The 19,675-nt window shown below is 36.3% G+C and overlaps 1 protein-coding gene across 1 annotated transcript; it reads right to left on the bottom strand.

Annotated features, from left to right (window-relative positions):
- Positions 1-5,504: 5,504 nt before the first annotated feature.
- LOC127659272 (growth/differentiation factor 8-like) lies at positions 5,505-8,498 on the bottom strand. Its single transcript, XM_052149013.1, has 3 exons — positions 7,903-8,498; positions 6,831-7,201; positions 5,505-6,326 (listed from the first exon to the last, which is right to left on the bottom strand). Exons 1-3 carry the CDS (start codon positions 8,279-8,281, stop codon positions 5,946-5,948), a joined length of 1,131 nt encoding a protein of 376 aa, XP_052004973.1. The 5' UTR covers positions 8,282-8,498; the 3' UTR covers positions 5,505-5,945.
- Between the last annotated feature and the right edge of the window lie 11,177 nt (positions 8,499-19,675).

The raw sequence follows: 19,675 nt of genomic DNA, 5'->3' as shown, positions 1-19,675 counted from the left end.
GTAGTGAGCAGGAAGTAAAGCCGCGAAATCACTGCACTTTTGACTTTTGACTTATGACGGAGTGAAACAATTAATTATAGAAATTTAGATATTAAATTTAAAGCTCCAATCTCCTCCGTCGATCCCGAAAAAAATTATTTTGGTGCTTCAGTGACTACTTCGCTCAGAGTACCTGTCAATCATGATGTCACAGCACCGTTTTTATAGCATCAAATAACTAACTAAAAACAAACTTATTTTGAAAACAAACACTTGAAATTACATCAACGTGATAGAAACTACAGTAAATGACAGAAACTATCTTTGGAAAAAAGATATGTGAAGTGTAATTTAATTGTTTAGTTGGTCTCACGTCCCGTTGAATAACATGGGGAGGCGGGGTCACTTTTAGGGCTTGTGCGGCACACTTGGTAGCCCCTAATAAACATGCAAAAAAAGTTTTTAGTTTTAGATTTAGTTTTCAAAAAATGTATGTCCTCATATGGGTACAGCGGGACTAAGTTGTGAAATTTTAAATAATACCAAGCTATAGAAAGTCAGACTTTTAGGTTACACTGCTTTTTCTACTTTCTACTCTACTGGCAACCAAATCTCAATGTGCTCTCTTTGCACTGTCAAACAAACAAGTGATAGCCTGTGCTGAAGCATTTTACCAATCATAAATTAGCATAATTCTGATTCAAAGTAATGGCCAGCATCATACAATCACTGCCAAACATGTTTAAATGAAATTTAGCATTACAAATCGATGTACTGATTACCACTGTCCTATGTCTGCCAACCATATTGAGTGGTCCAAATATCGACAGCAGCCTGAAACTTTTGACCAGATGTTAGGAGTGAATGCACTTGGCTGCATAGGAAAGCTATAGAATGTTCCCTTGCTCCCTATTTATTGAATGAATAACCTTCAGTGTGCTTTCTGTCTGCACTGGTCTCAGAACAGTTTGAAATGCACCTTATGTTTTATCCTAACTCCACATGAAGTCTCTGAAAGCAACATTTTTCAGCTTTTGGATGAACACACTGATTCTCAATGTGATAATCCACAATAAATATAGGATTTATAGGTAAAATAACCTTAGTCCACGTCTGTGGTCATCGTGTTTAACAGCGTGCTCTTTTGCAATAAATCACTGAATTTTTCTAAATGGCATATTGGCTGAAACTAGAGACTAGTCTTTTGACTCAAATAGGTTTCAATGTAAAAACTTAATGTGGTTTCTTACCAGATGATGTTTTTATTTTGGCTAAAAGGGAGATGTTAGGCAGAATGTTAGGAACTGACATCCTCAGGCACCATTCAATTCCATTGCATATTTTTTCCATACAAATGGAGAAAACGGTGAATTCAGTTCGTTTTTTCTCCCAAAGACAAACTCCACTGATATCGGTGCCATGTTGTTTTGACACATGACTCGGCAGGTCAAAGGTTTATCCCTTTTCTGACAGACCAGAGTGTTCTGAACAGAGATCAGTCAGTTTAACTTAAATTAAATTATGCATAGCGTAAAGCGAAGACAAAACACACAGTCCACGCAGGAGGAAGCAGGGTCGCTTGAGGTCAAAATTTGATAGGAGAAAGTATTTTTAACATTGAAAAACGACACACTTCACCTTTTAATCTCTGAATCTGAGGGTTCACCAGTAACAACAACCCAGGTGAGATCTCAGTAGCATACAATGCATCATGTGGCCTGTCTTAAACCTCACCATCAATATTCAACCTGATACCTTATGGTGCTGCTGTAACTTTAACTCATTACTCAAAGCAAGCATTTCCCCAGATGTTCCCTGTTCCAGAGTCTATGCAGGTTAGTGTGAAGATGCAGATGTTTAACCACACCTGGCAGCTGTCCCTCTTCCCCCTTGTACATGGTGCTTCCCTTCTGTCCTAGCACAGCTCTATCAAGCTCCCCTGTAGCTTGTGCGGATATGGGGAATCCTGGTTGCTGGGATGAGCTATGTGTTTTCCCCTGTAGTCTAAAGTCCACTGAGGAGGCACGCTGCCTTCCCATTTTCTCGCAGTCACTTACGGAAATAAGCAAAACTTTTCCAGAGTGACAGATATAACAAGCCAGAGAAGTCATTACTGTTCTTATTTATCACGCACTTGCCTTTACCTGGCACAAAGGACTGTGCAGAAAGTCACAAGAAAACAAATCAATAATTTTTCTGCCAAACGTGATTCATGGCATGAGCAAATTCTCTATGTAGCACATGGAAAGAATGAATAACTGAGGGAAGCACCTGATTATCAGTGTACATATCTATCTTTCAAATGTTCAAAAATGTATTAGGGCTTTTAACACTGGTTAAAGGGATAGTTTATGTAAAAAATGAAATACGTGTAATCGTTTACTCGCCTTATGTTGTCCTAAACCTGTATGACTTTCTTCCGAAAAACACAGAAGGAGATGTTAAGTTGAATGTCAGAGACTGACAAACTAAGTTTCCATTCTCAGCAATTGCATGGAAAAAAGATGCAGTGAAATTGAATGGTGACTGAGGCTGTCAGTCCATAACATTCTGCCGAATACCTCCCTTTGTGTTCCAAGGAAGAAGGAAAGTCGTACAGGTTTGCAAACACAAATAGATTTACATCTTCTTTTGTGTTCCACAGAAGAAAGTCTTACGATGAGTCAATAATGGAAAAGCATTAATTTTTGGGTGAACTATCCCTTTAAGACAACCAGAGCAAACTTATGTACATCAATGTTATAAACATTGTAAATAGGCAAAAAAAAAAAGAAAAAAAAAAAAGGAGGTGGATTAACCAAAAGCCAAAACACAGTGATTTCGTAAACAGTAGGTTGACTTTTCTTGAGCTAAACTAGGTCTAGGCTTACCAAAATTCAAATGACTGCCCCCAGTGGCCAAAGCGTGACTGTTAGGGCACATAAGGATTCCACTACGTTTACGCCTCTCATCCACACTAACAGGATTTTCCTCCACCCAAAATGTAGATTTCGAAAACGCTCTGCATTATCACATACTTTGGAAAATAACGACATTACGAAACTGATAACAGAGTTTTCAAATGAAAAAGAAACTGTGGACATGGGCTAAAACTATAGCAGGATAATGTTTTCTACTTCTAAAGCTATCCCAGTATACTTAACTCATAGTTAATTAAGGCTTTAAGGGATAGTTCACTCAAAAATGTTAATGATCTCATCATTTACCCTCATGCCATCTCAGATGTGTATACTTTCTCTCTTCTGCAGAATATAAATGAAGGTTTTTCTCCACCTTTGACCAGCCTCGACCATGAAGAATGCAAATCGTCAAAAACAAAACAAAAGAATGTGGAAGTGAAAGTGGAGATTTTTTGTAAAAAAAGGACATAAATATTGATCTGTTTCTCACCCACACTCATCATATCTCTTCAGAAGATATGGATTAAACCACTGGAGTTGCATGGATTACTTTCATGCTGACTTTATGTGATTATTAAAGATTCAAATTTCTGGCCACCATTCACTTGCATTGTGAGGACCTACAGAGCTGAAATATTCTTTTAAAAAATCTTAATTTGTGTTCCGCAGAAGAAAAAAACTCATATGTATCAGGAATGGCACGAAGTTGAGCAAATGATGAGGATTTTCAGTTTAGGGTGAACTATCCCTTTAAATATGACCCTGGAATAAATGGAAAGTTCACCTGAAAATAAAATTTCTGTCATCATTTACTCATCGTCATTTCATTCCAAACCCATATGAATTTCATTCTTTTGTGGAACACAAAAGAAGATGTTAGGCAGAATGTTAGCATATTTTTCCCAGAAATGAAAGTGAATGGTGACTGAGGCTGTCATTCTGTGTAACATCTCCTTTTGTGTTCCCTGGAAGCAAGAAAGCCATACAGGTAAATAATGACAGAATTTTCAATATTGGAGGAACTATTCCTTTAACAATTTCAAGTGTGAAAACCCTAATTGAGTTCTACTTGTTCTCTCATATGCACTAATATTAGGGCTTTTCAGAACCTTAGTTGGACTTTAATTGTATATGGCACATGATCCTGATTGCACGGTGCATTATCTTGACCGAAATTTGGAAAGCAGTGTTATTGCTCAGGGACTTTTAATCTCCCACAACCCTCTGTTCAATTCAGTGCACTTCCCACCTGGTTTCCATGGCATCTGTCCAACTCACAGCAGGCAAGGAAGCAGATCTCGGCAGTGCTCAGCTCGCCCTCTTCTGGACGGAAGTGAGGGCTCCAATAAGCCTTGGTCTAATTAGCCGTGCTGTCAAAACATTTCTGCACAAGCCCTTTTATAAAACTTTGCTGTACGATCATGCTGAACCATTGTGAAGGGAAAATGAGCCGAGAAGTAAAGGCTGCGGAATTGTTCATTTGGCTTTATGTAACACTGCAGCTCTGCCATTATGGGAAAAACAAACAACTGGGTCAACAAAGTTAAAATCAGAAAAGGATTGTCTTTAACAAACAAAACACCCTTCATCCACCTTTACACAGTACTAATACTAGTAAACAGTAGAAGTATTTCCCCCTTGCTCAATGCGGGGAAGAATATCTTTCTTACAACACAAGAGCATTTTGTTTATTTGTTCATTACATGATATGACCAAAACTCAATGCCAAAATAATGTTTTAATCCTACGTCTACACCGGTTTGAAATAACAGAGTTAAACATATAAAGCAAGCACCTTTATTTGAAGAACAGATACATAGATTTATATTGTACACTTCTTTTTTTGCTAATTTGTGTTCTTATGCATTTACTAACAGTGGTTAAAAAAGGCAACTGTTAATGGAAACAATGGCAAGTATACAATACAATTAGCAAACGTATCAAAATCACTTTTTTTTTTTTTTTTTTTTTTTTTTTACAACATTTTAGCAACCAATTCTTTCTATTGGTCTGCCATAGTGCAAAGTGTGTGGTTTGAAGACAGAGTGTTAGTGTGAAATTAACATTCATTCTTATAGTTCAGATTTCTCTGTCTTTTAACACATTTCAATGTGTAGACTGCATTCAAAGTGCCTCTGCTTCAAGTCCTTCTGTCCGCTAATGCCGATTTTTCAACAATTCTTCAAGTGTGTAGGGCTGTTCAACAGATGAATAATGGACAAAAGCTAGCTACAATTAACGATTAAATCGGATCGCGCGTCTTGTGTTTATTGCAATGTACGTGGAAGTTTGCTTTAGATTTTCAAAACTTGTTGGAGCGATTGGGGCAGGACATGTATGTGAGCTGTTGGCTCAAGGTGACCTGGGTTTGATTCTGGCCTGGGTCATGTCCTGATCTCCTTCCCCCATCTCTCCCCTGCTTTCCTGTCTTTCTACACTACCCTATTACAAAAACAACAAAAATGGCAAAAGAAAAAAAAAAATTGCAAAAAAAATTGCAAAAAAAAAAAAAAAAAATATATATATATATATATATATATATATATATATATATATATATATATATATATATATGTTATCAAAACTTTTCAGGCATGTTTTTCATGCTCTGTTTAAAGTCCTTGAGTCTCTTTCTGTTTCTCTTGGATACTCTTTTTAAACAAGCTCACCGGTAGTTTAACAGCTGTTACAGCAAATATCTAAATGATGGTGTGAGTTTGGCGTGTTTGTGTAATACAATTTTTTGTACGTTGTCCATTATGCATTAATGAGAGTATTTTGAAAAGGTGAAAATGTTAATGGTAATGTCATAGATTTCAATAGTGTCCATTCCCAAGTCCAACCAGTATGACATTCCAGTACATCCATGTGACATTTGGCTCCTGTGGCAGAGATACTGATTTAGAGGAAGACAAAAAAACAAAGTCAAATGAAGCAGTGCCCAGAAAGCGAGTGAGTGTCCTTCTATTGCACAGTGTCTTGCGGAAAGCACTGCTAATGGATGGTGGGTGGTGTGATCAGATGTCCGGGTCTTTGAAACAGTTTGAGTCCTGTATGGGCACTGGTTCACGAGCAGCCACAACGGTCTACTACCATTGAGGGGATCTTGCCATAGATGATCTGCTCCTTGCCGTTGAAGTAAAGCATGTTGATGGGAGACATCTTGGTGGGGGTGCAGCAGGGTCCGGCGGTGCCTCTCGGGTTGGCCTTGTTAACCAGATGAGTATGGGGATACTTCTGCAGGTGCATGTAGTCGCATTCTCCCGAACAGTAATTCGCCTTGTAGCGTTTCGGAGCAATAATCCAGTCCCAGCCAAAGTCCTCGAAGTCCACGGTGAGAGGGTAACGGCAGCATCGAGACTCTGACGAATTCTCATCACAGTCTAGTCCAGAGTCCCTCCGGATTCGCTTTGGGCCCTCAGAGATTTTGACCTCCATAAAGGGGAGCTGTGAGAAAAAACCCCAAAGAGACAGTGTTTCAACTTACTGTTCATCCTTTCATATTTATAAGACCTTATAATTCTCATGCTGACCTTGACATAGTTTTTCTAACATTAACAAATGCTGACACTGACCAATACAGGTATGATCTGACCAGAGGAAGCAATCACTATAACTGGATTTAAAATAATCTATCTTCCTTCCAAAGCACCCAACTTTTTAATTGTAATAATTTTTAAAGACCCAGTGTTTCTCACCACACACTTTTCAGACATTTTTAAGGCCCTTGGATCTAATACATGGATGTGCAAAATAAAATCTTGTACAAAGTGCATTTGTAGACATTTTTTTTAAATAAACCACTTGAATAATTTTTATAATATTTTATCAGTTAGTTTATTTAGTTTAACACTAAAAATATATGTTATGGAAGAATTACATAGAGTTTTTAAATATATGTAGTTATATATTTATATAAGTGGTTGGTATATCGTATTTGAATTTACTGACCAGTCCATCCTCTCCAGTCTCCGCTGAGGTGACGGCCAAGTCGTTTCCTTTCGTATCGTACGCGTTAATTTCTATGCCCCAGTTGGTCTCCGGTTGTCTTAACCACACCGTGAGCACCTGCTTGACGTCTATACTCTGCCAAGACGTGACCCCAGCCTTCACATCGATCTTCAGGGATCGTATTCGTATGTGTCTGCCTCCGTCCGTAACGGGCATGAGACGCGAAATCTGCAAGAAGACGGTGGTCGCCTCCTCCGCCGGTCTCAGATGAACCCAGAGCTGCGCCCTCACTATCCGGTTCGCCTGGATCTTCGGATTGAAGGGGAAAAAACAACACTTCGGTTTCCGATCTACTTGAACGATGGGGTCAGCTGAAAAAGAAGCGAAAGTAAATGCGATTGAAAGAAAACGACACGTCATACCTGCAGATTTCCAAAGGGTTTTATAAGTCGGCTGTTAAAGTATAGCCTAATGGTTCGTGAAGTGACGCATTGATGATTAATTCTGATACATTGTAAATTGCAAGTTTTAAAATAATAACGGTTTGGAAATCCATTTTGACGAAGCCCAAAAAACTGAAAATGAAAACAGATATTAAGGAGACTAAATAAATAAACATTGATTTGATTGGAAAAAAAATTTGATTTATGCAATTTTCCACAATTTAATACAGTTTATTAATTTAAAATCAAATATATGTGTTTATAATCATATGCATATATGAATTTTACTTGTGGAAAAGGTGTAAACCCATTTTAAATGAGGAAAATACATTTTCATGTGACCGACCCTCGGGCGCCTTTGTTTGCTGTTCAACGTGCGTAAAAACGCAGCGTAACATGCAGGCTGATAAAGGAGCTACACAAAACATTACTAATAACAACAATGAAAAAGAGAGACAGAAACGTGAGGAATACGTCCAAATTGTGCATTATATACTGTATAGCTGGCTTCTGAGGGCACTTGGCTTGAGCGTAAAGACTGTGCAATAGGGCTCTCCATTCAGGTGGTCCATTCGTAACGGTATACATTTAGCCTACATTAATGAATCTTTGAAATGGATGCTTCTTACGTTCTGTGGCCATGGTCATGATGGTCTCTGTGGTGGCATGTTCATCATCCTCTTCCATAGTCCCATCCTTGCTGTCATCCCCAAGCACATCATACTGATCCAGAAGTTGTTGCAAAGGCGGCGCTTTGGGTAACAGCTGCTTGACCACGTCTCGGCTGATGTTCGGAGCCTGTTTGAGTCGCAGTTTGCTTAGAATTTGGGACTTGATGGCATGCAGTCTCATCAGCTTGCTGTGTTGTCTAAACTCACACGTGGAACACTGCTCGCTTTCCTCCGTAACTGTGGAAGGCTGCTGGTTCGCCGCCGTTATGTCTCCTTGACCCACTGGACCATATGCAATTAAAACACTTAGAGAAATTAAAACCTGCGTAAAATGCATGTTCCAAGACGTGGTATAAGACGGTGGATGTTTGCGAGGTTTGATTTGGTTTGATTTTGCAATGGAAATAAACCTCACCACGCACCAGCCAAAGAGATGTCATGCTTAAAATTCGGCAAGGCTTTTTATACCGCAACTTTGGCCTCTCTATTGTGTCGTCAGATTCAATGATTGGCTGAGCAGGCAACAATAAACCTAACGGACAGAGCTGAACTTCTTTCGCAGTTCATAAAGAGGTATGGCACATCCTAGAGGATATATAGTAGAATTAACTGAACTTGACGATTAATAAGGCACATGTATATGAAAAGCCGAAAGCTATACAGCAACCTGCATAATCTTGAGGTGGCTCTGCAAGTAAATATGCACTTTTTCATTGATATGCACTATATAAAGTCAAGTTCTATATTGTCATTGTAAATGTAGAATCGAAATATTTTTTTGTACAACAAATGAAGTAGATAAATTGTGATGAAAAGTATACAAAATATATCAAAAGAATTTGAAGTATGTATAAATGTATGTACAAAAGTAAAAAGTAATGTAGGCCTATATATGTTATATATACACAGGGTTGGGAAGGTTACTATTGAAATGTATTCCACTACAGGTTACAGAATACATGCTGTAAAATGTAATTTGTAACGTATTCCATTAGATTACTCAAGGTCAGTAACGTAATCTAAATATTTTGGATTACTTCTTCAGCTCTGGTAGATTTTTTTCCACTTGTTTTGACTATAAAAAATCTTCCAGTACAGTCAGACAAAATACACATGTTAAAATACATTCTCTTAAAAACCTAAATATCTTATGCAGTGTTATTTCTAAAACAAGATAAATCAAATAGATAATGTTTTAAGGATTTTTAGATATTTTTACAGGAAAACAATCCAAAAATTATTATCAAGAATATGATTTTTGCCCTAATATCAAAGGTTTTACTAGAAAAAAGAGATTATCCAAAGAATGATCCAAAGTGAATTTTCTTGATAAAAAAATATGATTGTGCTGGTAACATGCATGTAAAATGGCTAGAAATAGCATTTTAGTTTAATTTGTTAGCATAAAGCTGACAATTAACACAAGGTTTATTTGTATTTCTTCTGCTCCAAACTTTCTTTAAACGTACTTCTCTGTTTGCTCGTATGAATGTAACACATCATAAGAAAGTGTTTCACCGCTGTTCAAATGCACTTTGTATTACATCATTTCTATGTATAAATGTTTTTCATCTGAAATGACTAAATATTAAATGAAACAAATGACAATAAAATGCAAAGTAATCTCTTCAGTAATCAAAATACCTTTTGAATGTAACTGTATTCTAATTACCAATTATTTAAATTGTAGCTGTAGTGGATTACAGTTACTTATATTTTGTATCCCATTACATGTATTCCATTACTCCCCAACCCTGTATATACAGTATATATATCTGGAAAAAAATTAAGAGATCACTGCAAATTTGTCAGTTTCTCTGGATGTACTGTTTATAAATTGTAATGTAATTGTAAATTGTGATGTACAGTTTGAGTAAAAGGAACATAAAGACATTTTACTATAAAGACATAAAAATATTGTCGTTTAGAGCATTTATTTGCAGAAAATGACAACTGGTCAAAATAACAAAAAAGATGCAGTGTTTTCAGACCCTGAATAATGGCAAGAAAATAAGTTAATATTCATTTTTAAACAACACAATACTAATGTTTTAACTTAGGAAGATCCCCCAGTTCATCACCGATTCTCCACCAAATTTCAGTGTTTACGAGACACTGTGGCTTGAAGGCCTCTCCAGGTCTCCGTCTAACCATTAGACGACCAGTGTGAGGATCGGTGATGAACTGGGGGTGATTCAGCAAGGCTGGAATCAGGCAGATTTATCTTTGTGAAGGACGCATGAATCAGGCTACTGAAAACTTCCTTCCTTCTGCTCTGACAATGTTCCCCAACTCTAAGGATTGTTTTTTTCCAACAGGACAATGCTCCATGCCACACAGCCAGGTCAATCAAGGTGTGGATGGAGGACCACCGGATCAAGACCCTGTCATGGCTAGCCCAATCTTCAGACCTGATCCCCATTGAAAACCTCTGGAATGTGATCAAGAGGAAGATGGTTATTTTGACCAGTTGTCATTTTCTGTATATAATATACATACAGTGTATGCCTTAAGCAACCTAATGTTACAATACATACTATTCTATTCAAACAGCCTGTTTTATATTTTAAATTGAATTATTAGCACTTATCTCTTTTGTCCCATGCACTCAGGGAGGGACACAGTTGCAGCTTCAGTGGTTTTGGGATCCGTGGGTAAGATACACAGCGCCATCTTGAGGCAAAAGAGGAACGTCTGCTTCTGTGAAGCTCCTGTCCTATTTTTCCTCTGATTTCTCTATAGTTGTTTTTTTTTATAGTGGTGCTAAAAGGTAAACATATATAGACAGTAAACAAAAAATAATAAAAAACTGCTCATGAAACTTTAAACGTTAATAAACATAAATAGTAGGCTACACTACCAGTAAAAAGTTTGGACACACCAAGGCCTAATTGTTATTTAGGCTAATGCCTACTATTTTAAACATGTGAGCAAAATAGCAATCAAAGTGCATAATACATTTTAAAATGTAATAAGCTATAACTAAGAAATTTGCTGTAGAATTTCTGATTGTGTTTGATTATTACACAATGACATTAATGTATATGACATAATAAATATATAATAAATATATCACTGTTTAAAATTGTGGAAGCAAGACTAACAGAGATAAGACTTGAAACAGAAAGTCAGCAGTCCTAGTTATGCCTTTAGGATAATAGGTGTACAGAAAATAATATAAAATGCTCAAGTTTAAAGGCTGGACTAATTGTGTTTGTTGATTTTTTTCCAATGAACATTCAGGGTGGTTTACAGATTGGTTCTTGTATTAATATGTATATCTATAGCTATTTATACCTATAAAATCTGAAATATCAGAAAAACTTTCCAACTAAAAGCATGTCATTAATTTTCATTAGTGCATAGTAGCCTACTACACAAACCACAATTTTACAGATATGTTGTAAATTCACTTACAATCTGATTTACTTGGAAAAATTACTCTCCTACAGTTTTACATACAGGAGATTTTTTATTTGCTTTTACTACTTTATATTATTCCATTATATTTTAGATTTGCACAATTGTCTGTTGCTATTGTTAATGTCCTGCAACCTGAGCCTTATCTTAAAGTGATAGTTCACCCCAAAATCAAAATTCTCTAATATTTACTCACCCTCACTTCATCCCTGATATGTGTAACTTTCTTTCTTCTGCTGAACACAACAAAGATTTTTAGAAGAACATCTCAGCTCTGCAGGCGAATGGTGGCCAGAATTTTGAATCTCCAAAAAGCAAATCAAAGCAGCATAAAAATAATCCATTCGACCCCAGTGGATAAATCCATGTCTTAAGAAGCAATATGATAGGTGTGGGTGAAAATCAAATGAATATTGATGTCCTTTTTTAAAAAAAAATTTTTTTTACTATAAAAAAATAGTAAATTTTTTTGTTGTGTTTTTGGCGATTCACATTATTTGTGCATATCGCCACCTACTGGGCAGGGGGAAGAATTTCTAGCAAAAAAAAAGGGCTTAAATATTGTATACAATATCTGTTTCTCACCCACACCTCTCATATCGCTTCTGAATCTAATCAAATCTTGATTTTTATGCATACTTTTCATTAGGGTTGATTTTGTGTGACTGTAGCAAGCTTTGACATTCAACATACAGTTCCGTCCCCCAAAAACTATTGTTATTATTATTGTGACACCATTTAAAATTGTTAACATTTTCTTTAAAAAAAAAAATATATATATATATATATATATATATATATATATATATATATATATATATATATATATATATATATATATATTAATTGCTGTAAACGTACAATTCTAGTGTGTTAAAAATTAAAAATAAAATAAAATAAATAAATAAATAAATAAATAAATATAGGCCTATATTATATATAGGCCTATATATAATCCACTTGGTGGCGACATTGTCTTCACAACACAGGCACAACCTGTGTCTACGTGTGTTGCAATAACCCATTTTATCCCGTTTACAAACATCTGTACATGCAAAGTGTGCCCGTGAATAGAAACAGCGAGAATTTCCCAGCCGCAAATTCCGTCATATGGATGTCAGTATCTAAAAGGGCAGAGAGCCCAATCGTCACTGGAATGAAACCGAAACGTGATCATCACTAAATTGGATGTTGTGTGAGGACTTCGGACGCACATGCTGAATTCTGACACGACTTATCCTACAAGAGCAAGTTCATCATGCTTACTCCATTCTCCAGTGAGATAACTGAGAATGGAGGAGAAGAGGGAGCTTATGCATATGATTAGTGCGGATGTATCTCACATTTCGATTTGTATTAAATCATTTCTTCAATACGGCGCGCTTGATTATTCATATGCATCAATACAGCTCTCACAGCCAGTCGTCCTTATTCTGAACAGGTATGTAGGCTATGTACTTTTAATAGTAGATTACAATGGCAATTTTTAAACCAGAATTACATTTTGTCTAGACATTGAGGGTCTCTTGACACAAATGTGTTTATTGAATTTACCACTTTGTCTCCTTGGCTATAACAACCAGGATTTAACCTATGAAAATGTTATTAAACTGTTGATCCCTTCGGATTTCCAGACAATGGCTGGCGGTTGTCCTTGGCTACTGTGCAAACGATGTTTTCAATGGCTGTCATTGATTTATATAGCATATTAAATTACATATTTTGCGCTTAAAAAGTTTATTGTAGGCTAAATGTAGTATTTGCCAATGTTTTTCAATCAAAGCCGTTTATACTCTTTAATTACTTAAGATATGGCCGTTTACTACCAACAAAAGGTCTATAATTACCCAATTTTGTGTTATTTAGTTATTTATTACTAACACACCATGTCTACATCCTTTTAGCCTGCTACAAGCTTTATAAATAGCTTGTTTATATTAACAAATCTGATCAAATCTGTCTTAATAGATCAAAGCACATGCAAGTATATTTGTCTACTGCCACATAAGGAAATACACATTCCTGTGAAGATGAGGTCATTACAGTGCATGGACATAGCTTGCCAAGACACCTTAAAACATAGTCATAATGAAAATGTATACTTAGCATAGCCAAGACAGGCAATAACTCACTGACAGATCTTCTACTCACAGGGCAAGTGTGAGGTGTTTATAAGAAAGCTCTACATCCTGGCTGACCACCTGGAATGTCTCAACTATACTTGTCTGCATCCTAGCCTCAAACAAACAAAACCCTAAAAACAGCCAACCAAAGGAATATAACCTTTGTATCACGCCATCTTTGCATTTCTTCTTTCCTCCTCACTGCTTTCAAACCAATGCTACATTATTTATAACATGGGATGCATGAAATCCAAACACCACGAGCCCACTCAGAATTCGAATTCAACGGAGAGAGTGGATGGCAAGCCAGGAAAACAAGGAGAGAAAGCGATTCTGGTTTTCTCAGAGATTGGCTCCAAGGACAACCCGGTGCTGTTAGACTATGCCCAAAGACTCTCGGAGGAAATCATTGCACGGGCGGTACAACAATGGGCGGAGGTGGATAGCCGATACAGTGACATCCCCTACATTGAGTATGATGTGCCATGAGGGTTTGTCCCTGAAGGAAAAAGACTGGATTGTTCCAACTCATACCTCTCCTCAATGTATGGGTGAGATGTTCAGCTAGACAAATGCAGGCTGGTGGAGAATTCTAAGTTGAGACATCGTGTCATTATGAAAAGATACACCATTTGGAGTTTGAAACAGCCCTTTTGATACCAATATGCATATACTTGAAATATTCACTCATTACATATTAATATCCAAAGCAAATTCAGGGGGACATTTCTGTATCAAAAGGCAATGTAACACTCATAGCAGAAGACTGTCTTTTGTTTACCGTCAAAGCTCAGTACTTTAATTGGAAAACCTTTGCAAATGTTCAATGGCCAAAAGACAATCATCTCAGGCACATTTATTAGACTTCTTGTGGACACAACAGGGCTGGTATTAAGATACAATCTTTAGGGAGGCATTATGATCTTTAGGGTGGGCAAGTATTTGTCTCTACATTGGACTGGGAGAGGGTGACAAAAGTTTGGCAATGCCCACCAGTAGTCCTGGACATGCTTTACAATAAGGTCCTTTACATAAGACGGTTTACAAGTGTTTTTTAATGCGTTTGGTATAATGAACTTAAAACGAACAATTCGCTATTTTTTTTAACAACATTTATTAGTGTAGGTTGATGTTTATTTCAAAATATACTATTGTATATACATTGTTTGTTCATGTCGGTGTTATTTTCGTTAAACAAAATGAAAACAACTTCGTTAACTGAAATAAAAATAAAAACAAACATGGTTGATAAACAAACAAAAACAAACAAAAATACATTTTCATAGCCCCAAAACAAACTCAAATATAGATTACCTCAAATTAATTTTAGTTTTTGTTACACAGTATTTTATAAAATGTTAAACATTTGCAAACCACCTTCATTAGACATGGAAATGCTATAGATAGTGCTAACACAAGACTGCCCCAAGCAATTTAACCACATTAAGTATAGTTAAATGATATCAGTAAACACTTTAGCTTTGGTAGCCATAAAATACTAATACTTAGACTAAAATAAAAAATAACTAAACTGAATCTAGAGAAATCCAAAAAAACAAACTAAAACTAACCTAAAACTAACAGTCAGTTATTAAAATAAATTGGAATGACCAACTGAAAATAAAATAGAAATAAAGACAACCCTGGTTCATGTGAGTGCGTAATGCATTAGCTAATGTTAACATACAAAACTTTCAATGTTACAATGTATTAGTGTGTAGAAATTAATATAAACCAAGTTAATGAACGCTTTTAGTTTGTCAATTGATGTTAATGTATAAAACCTTATTGTAAAGTGTTACAGACTTCACTATCATTTTACATTAACCATTTTATGTTTACATACTGTAGCTCAGTACATCCAGCAGTACCGCATTACATTTTTCCATCCATCCATCCATCCATCCATCCATCCATCCATCCATCCAGAGAGCTGCTGCTCAGGGGTCATGGTTTCTCCTTAAAGGGGCCAGTGCCTGCCAGGGATCAATATGTGTACATTACTTCACCAGAAACAATTCTTTTGACATGTGATAGCTTTGGTGACTAATTCCAGTGGAACAAAATCAACGACCTTGTGGTCACTATGACCAGGCGTTGTTTATTACTGACAGATGATTCTCAAATTTAGAGAACTCAAGCAATCCAGCATATTCCTAGATGCCATTAGAATATAAATCCAGAGAGGACTGAAATGATGACTTACATCTGTCCCAAATTCTGCACACATTGGTTATTGTGTATTAAGCCATTATATGATTTTGTAAGTGGGAGATATTCTTCTGTGTATACAGAATATTGTAGCTTAAATATGCAATTCTTAAAGGCCAAAAAGTTTTGAAGGAGAACTTAAGCAACTGAGAATAACATGATGCTACAAAGACTGCCGAACCCCCACTAGGAGACAGACAAAGTTTAGACGGGGACCAAACATGCCAGCGTCCTTAATGAGCGGTAATACAAACATAATTACTCTTATGGTGGTATATTATACAACAGGCCCTTGTGGGTCTTGTGTCTCACTGTCAGGTAGCCAGATTCCCTTTAATGATTTTCAAATTAATAGAGTGCAACAGTAGGGTTCTGGAAGTAAAAATCCCACTCATTTTCTCCATAGAGAAGTAGATTTTTAGTGATAATGTATAAAACCTTTTAAGATAGACCTAGCAGGAACTCAGAGGTTTAGAAATTATATATGCTTCTATAGATGCAAAAACAATCATTTCAGCATTGATTTAAAAAACATTTATAGAATTTCTGGTAAAGAACTACACTACCTATAATCCTGAAGCAAGATCCACTAATCAGAGAAGTTGTTGTTGCCATGGAAACAGGAACCATGCCCAAACCTCAACTACTTAAATACACTCTCAAACTACTTACATGTTTGTATACATTTGAATCCCTATGGAGAAAAGGAATGGGGGCAGTGGTGGCTCAGTGGTTGAGGCTCAGGGTTACTGACCAGAAGGTCGGGGGTTCAAGCCCCAGCACCACCAAGATACCACTGTTGGGCCCTTGAGCAAGGCCCTTAACTCCAGGTTGCTCCGGGGGGATTGTCCCTGTAATAAGTGCACTGTAAGTCGCTTTGGGTAAAAGCGTCTGCCAAATGCATAAATGTAAATGAATGCAAAAATTACTTCCGGAAACCAAGGCCACTGAAACCTGACTTGTTGCGCTCTGCTGCATAGACAATTTAGAGAGGGCTGCACTTTAATCGGGTTCAATACAGGTTAAGCTCAATTACAGTATTTCTGGTATCATGATGATTACCAAAAATAATTTTTAGTTGTCCCTGCTTAAAAAGAAAAAGAAAAAAAAAAAAGGAATGGTTATAGTGAGGTACTTACGAATGAGGTGAATAGGGCTAATTTTTGGATGGTTGAAAGGCAGCAATGTGAAACTTATAATTTTATAAAAGCACTTGTGTATAATTTGAGCTGTAAAATTGTTTAAATAGATGTTTTTACAGCTGTTCATCATGGCAACGATGTGTAAAATTGGCATTAACTTGACAGAAAATGTTTTTTTAGTAAGTGATTTTATCACACTAAAATCATGTTAACACACATTCTGTTTACATATTGCCTATACTTTTGAAACCGTGATCATTTAACGTTTATGTACTGGCCCCATTCACAGGTACCTTGTTGTAACTGGGATTTTTGCTTTTTTTTAAGAACAGGAGGGACGAGTCTAAATTAATTTAAGTGGTAGTCAACATTATGCTACAAATGCTATCGACTGAGCTTCACTTGTACTGAACCCAGAATATTCCTTTAAGATATGAAAGCTTTTATGTGGATTTAAAGCTGCATTTTAAATGAGGGATTTCGTCACACACATAACTATATGCTTAGAGTAAAACTTCAGTAAAATTATCTCTTAATTTCACTTCAATCTCTCACTTTTATACTAGGTCTAATAGAACTAGAACTTACTAAGCAATATTTTAAGATGAACTACCAAATCAGATGAAGTATGTTGTGAATACTGCTGCCCTGTTTTCAGCAAGCATTATGTTCTTATCACTGATGGTGTTACCATTTATTTTCAGTTTCAAACTAATGAAACGCATACAAAACAATATCATATACCATAATAAAAGTGCTTCAATATTAATAGATATGCACTGCAGTCATACTACACTCTACCAGCTTGCGCACTATGTATTTCTCATATGGTTTCCAATCATCTCATAAATGTTTAATGAGGTGCCGATGATTTTGACCAAATTGTCAAATGTTTTATTTTTAAGTGTATTTTTCTGAAAGAAGTGTTCTGTACATGTTCTAAAGACAGCTCTGTGAAAACTGCTACACCAATAAATCATTACCTTCCTCAATGCCATAGCTGTTGTCTTTTGTCATTTCCTTCTAATATTTTAACACATCATCAAATAACCACAGCAGCAGATTGACTTACAGTTTGTATTATAGGATATGATCAGAATAGCATACTACATAGTATTCCTGCAGTGTAGTATGTATACTGTGCACAGTGTGCACAATTTCTCTATGCATGCAATACCTTGATGACCTACTTCATTTGCCAAAATTGCAGTATACAATAGAGCATAGAGTGTGGAATACAGTGTCCCAAAAGCAATCTGCTCAACTTAACCTTCAACCTGGTTCATGTTACTATAGGCCTAACTCAATTTTTGCTAAATAAGTTTATGTTGTTTGTTCTGTACGTACAGTATCATGGCAGTTTTAAAATAAACACTACAACAATGTAAGCTCTAGAACAACAATTACTTTTATTCACTTTCTTACAAATCACAAGTAAAATGGCAGATTATCACTTCATAAACACTTTTTACCCTGTTCCTCACACAATGCTATCTTATGCATATTATAATTTTTTGTATTGCAGGTGACTAGTAAAGCAATACATTTTTACATTTGTATTTAATAACAAATTACACTTTCAAGCTTATTTGTGCATGATCATGTTGCACAGAAGCTCAACTGATAGTGTTTCACTTGCGATGCAAAAAAATTCCTAAGTGTTTGAAAGCACCACACAGTGTTATAGTTGCTTCAGTAATTGCGTTTTACATCTCACATTTTCTTTTATGACCCGATTGGTAAGGTTGAGTAGGGTGACCATATTCTGGTTTTCCAAAAAGAGGGTTGGGCTGGAATAATAGGGTTCAAAACAGTGTTACTATGAATGCAAATTTAATATCGTGAAAAAGACACTCTATTAGCATAACATAAATATGTATAAATAAAAACAATTCCCAACATTCTTTTGAATGTCCATGTACTAAATTAAAATATTTGATGCCATGTGTGTAATTTCATTTACTATTATTTTGAATGGCCATGGAAAATGAAGCAATGTGATAACAATTTCACCTGGTCACAAAAAGTAGTCTGTTAATTTATCTGATGAACTTTCACCTTTTGCTGACCCTTTATGCTTCCCAGAGCTAATGTGTGCTCCTAAATCACTTTCACCTTCATTAGCAACTGACACATAAATGCAGCTTTACATGTCATACATTCTGCTTCCCACGGATCTCGACCTGGACCAAAGCATAGGAAATTTTGGTGCAAATCTTCTGTAAATTTGCACTTTCGTTTGGGCATTGTTTCCACTCAGCTGTAATTTGCTGCTACTGTCAAGCAACTGTTCGATGCCGAACACAACAGCGCTCGCACGTTCCCGGGGAGTTAGGAATTTGGCCAATAGTTGCTGCAAGCCTCTTATAACCGACCAATGGTGTGCGAGAAGGCGGGACTTACAAAGAGGGGTTAAAGCAATGAAAATATGTACACACACACACACACAATGAAGTATCAAATCAGATGCGCATCATAACGCAACTAAAGCCGAATCCCGGACATTTTCGCAAATTTAGAAATCCCAACCGGACGCTTTTTTAAGGTACGAAAAAGAGGACATGTCCGGGAAAAATAGGACGTATGGTCACCCTAATGTTGAGGTTTAAGATTTGGGTTAGGGAGGTAAGTTTTGTTAATTTAAAACCCAATAGGGCATTAACCTTAAAAACCTCATCTGTTTGGGAGAACATTTAACTCCTTTTTAGCACCACTCAGAGGATATTTCATCTTCAAACTGCCACGATACATGTCATGACCTACGTAATGTCATTTTACAAAAATGTTGCCTTAAGTCTTGTAATCTAATAGTAATTAGATTAATTTGAATAGAAG

This window comes from Xyrauchen texanus, chromosome 18 (genome assembly GCF_025860055.1).
Source record: "Xyrauchen texanus isolate HMW12.3.18 chromosome 18, RBS_HiC_50CHRs, whole genome shotgun sequence".
Lineage (NCBI taxonomy): Eukaryota > Metazoa > Chordata > Actinopteri > Cypriniformes > Catostomidae > Xyrauchen > Xyrauchen texanus.
The sequence above is the reverse complement of the archived record's forward strand: the minus strand, read 5'-3'. Positions and strand labels throughout refer to the sequence as shown.

What these genes read in the sequence shown, in the direction of transcription:
- LOC127659272 (XM_052149013.1), bottom strand. Translation starts at nt 8,281, where the DNA reads ATGCATTTTACGCAGGTTTTAATTTCTCTAAGTGTTTTAATTGCATAT. An exon ending in CATGACCATGGCCACAGAAC is followed by an intron (nt 7,202 to 7,902) that starts GTAAGAAGCATC and finishes CTTCTTTTTCAG; the next exon opens with CTGACCCCATCGTTCAAGTA. An exon ending in AGACTGGAGAGGATGGACTG is followed by an intron (nt 6,327 to 6,830) that starts GTCAGTAAATTC and finishes TTTTTCTCACAG; the next exon opens with CTCCCCTTTATGGAGGTCAA.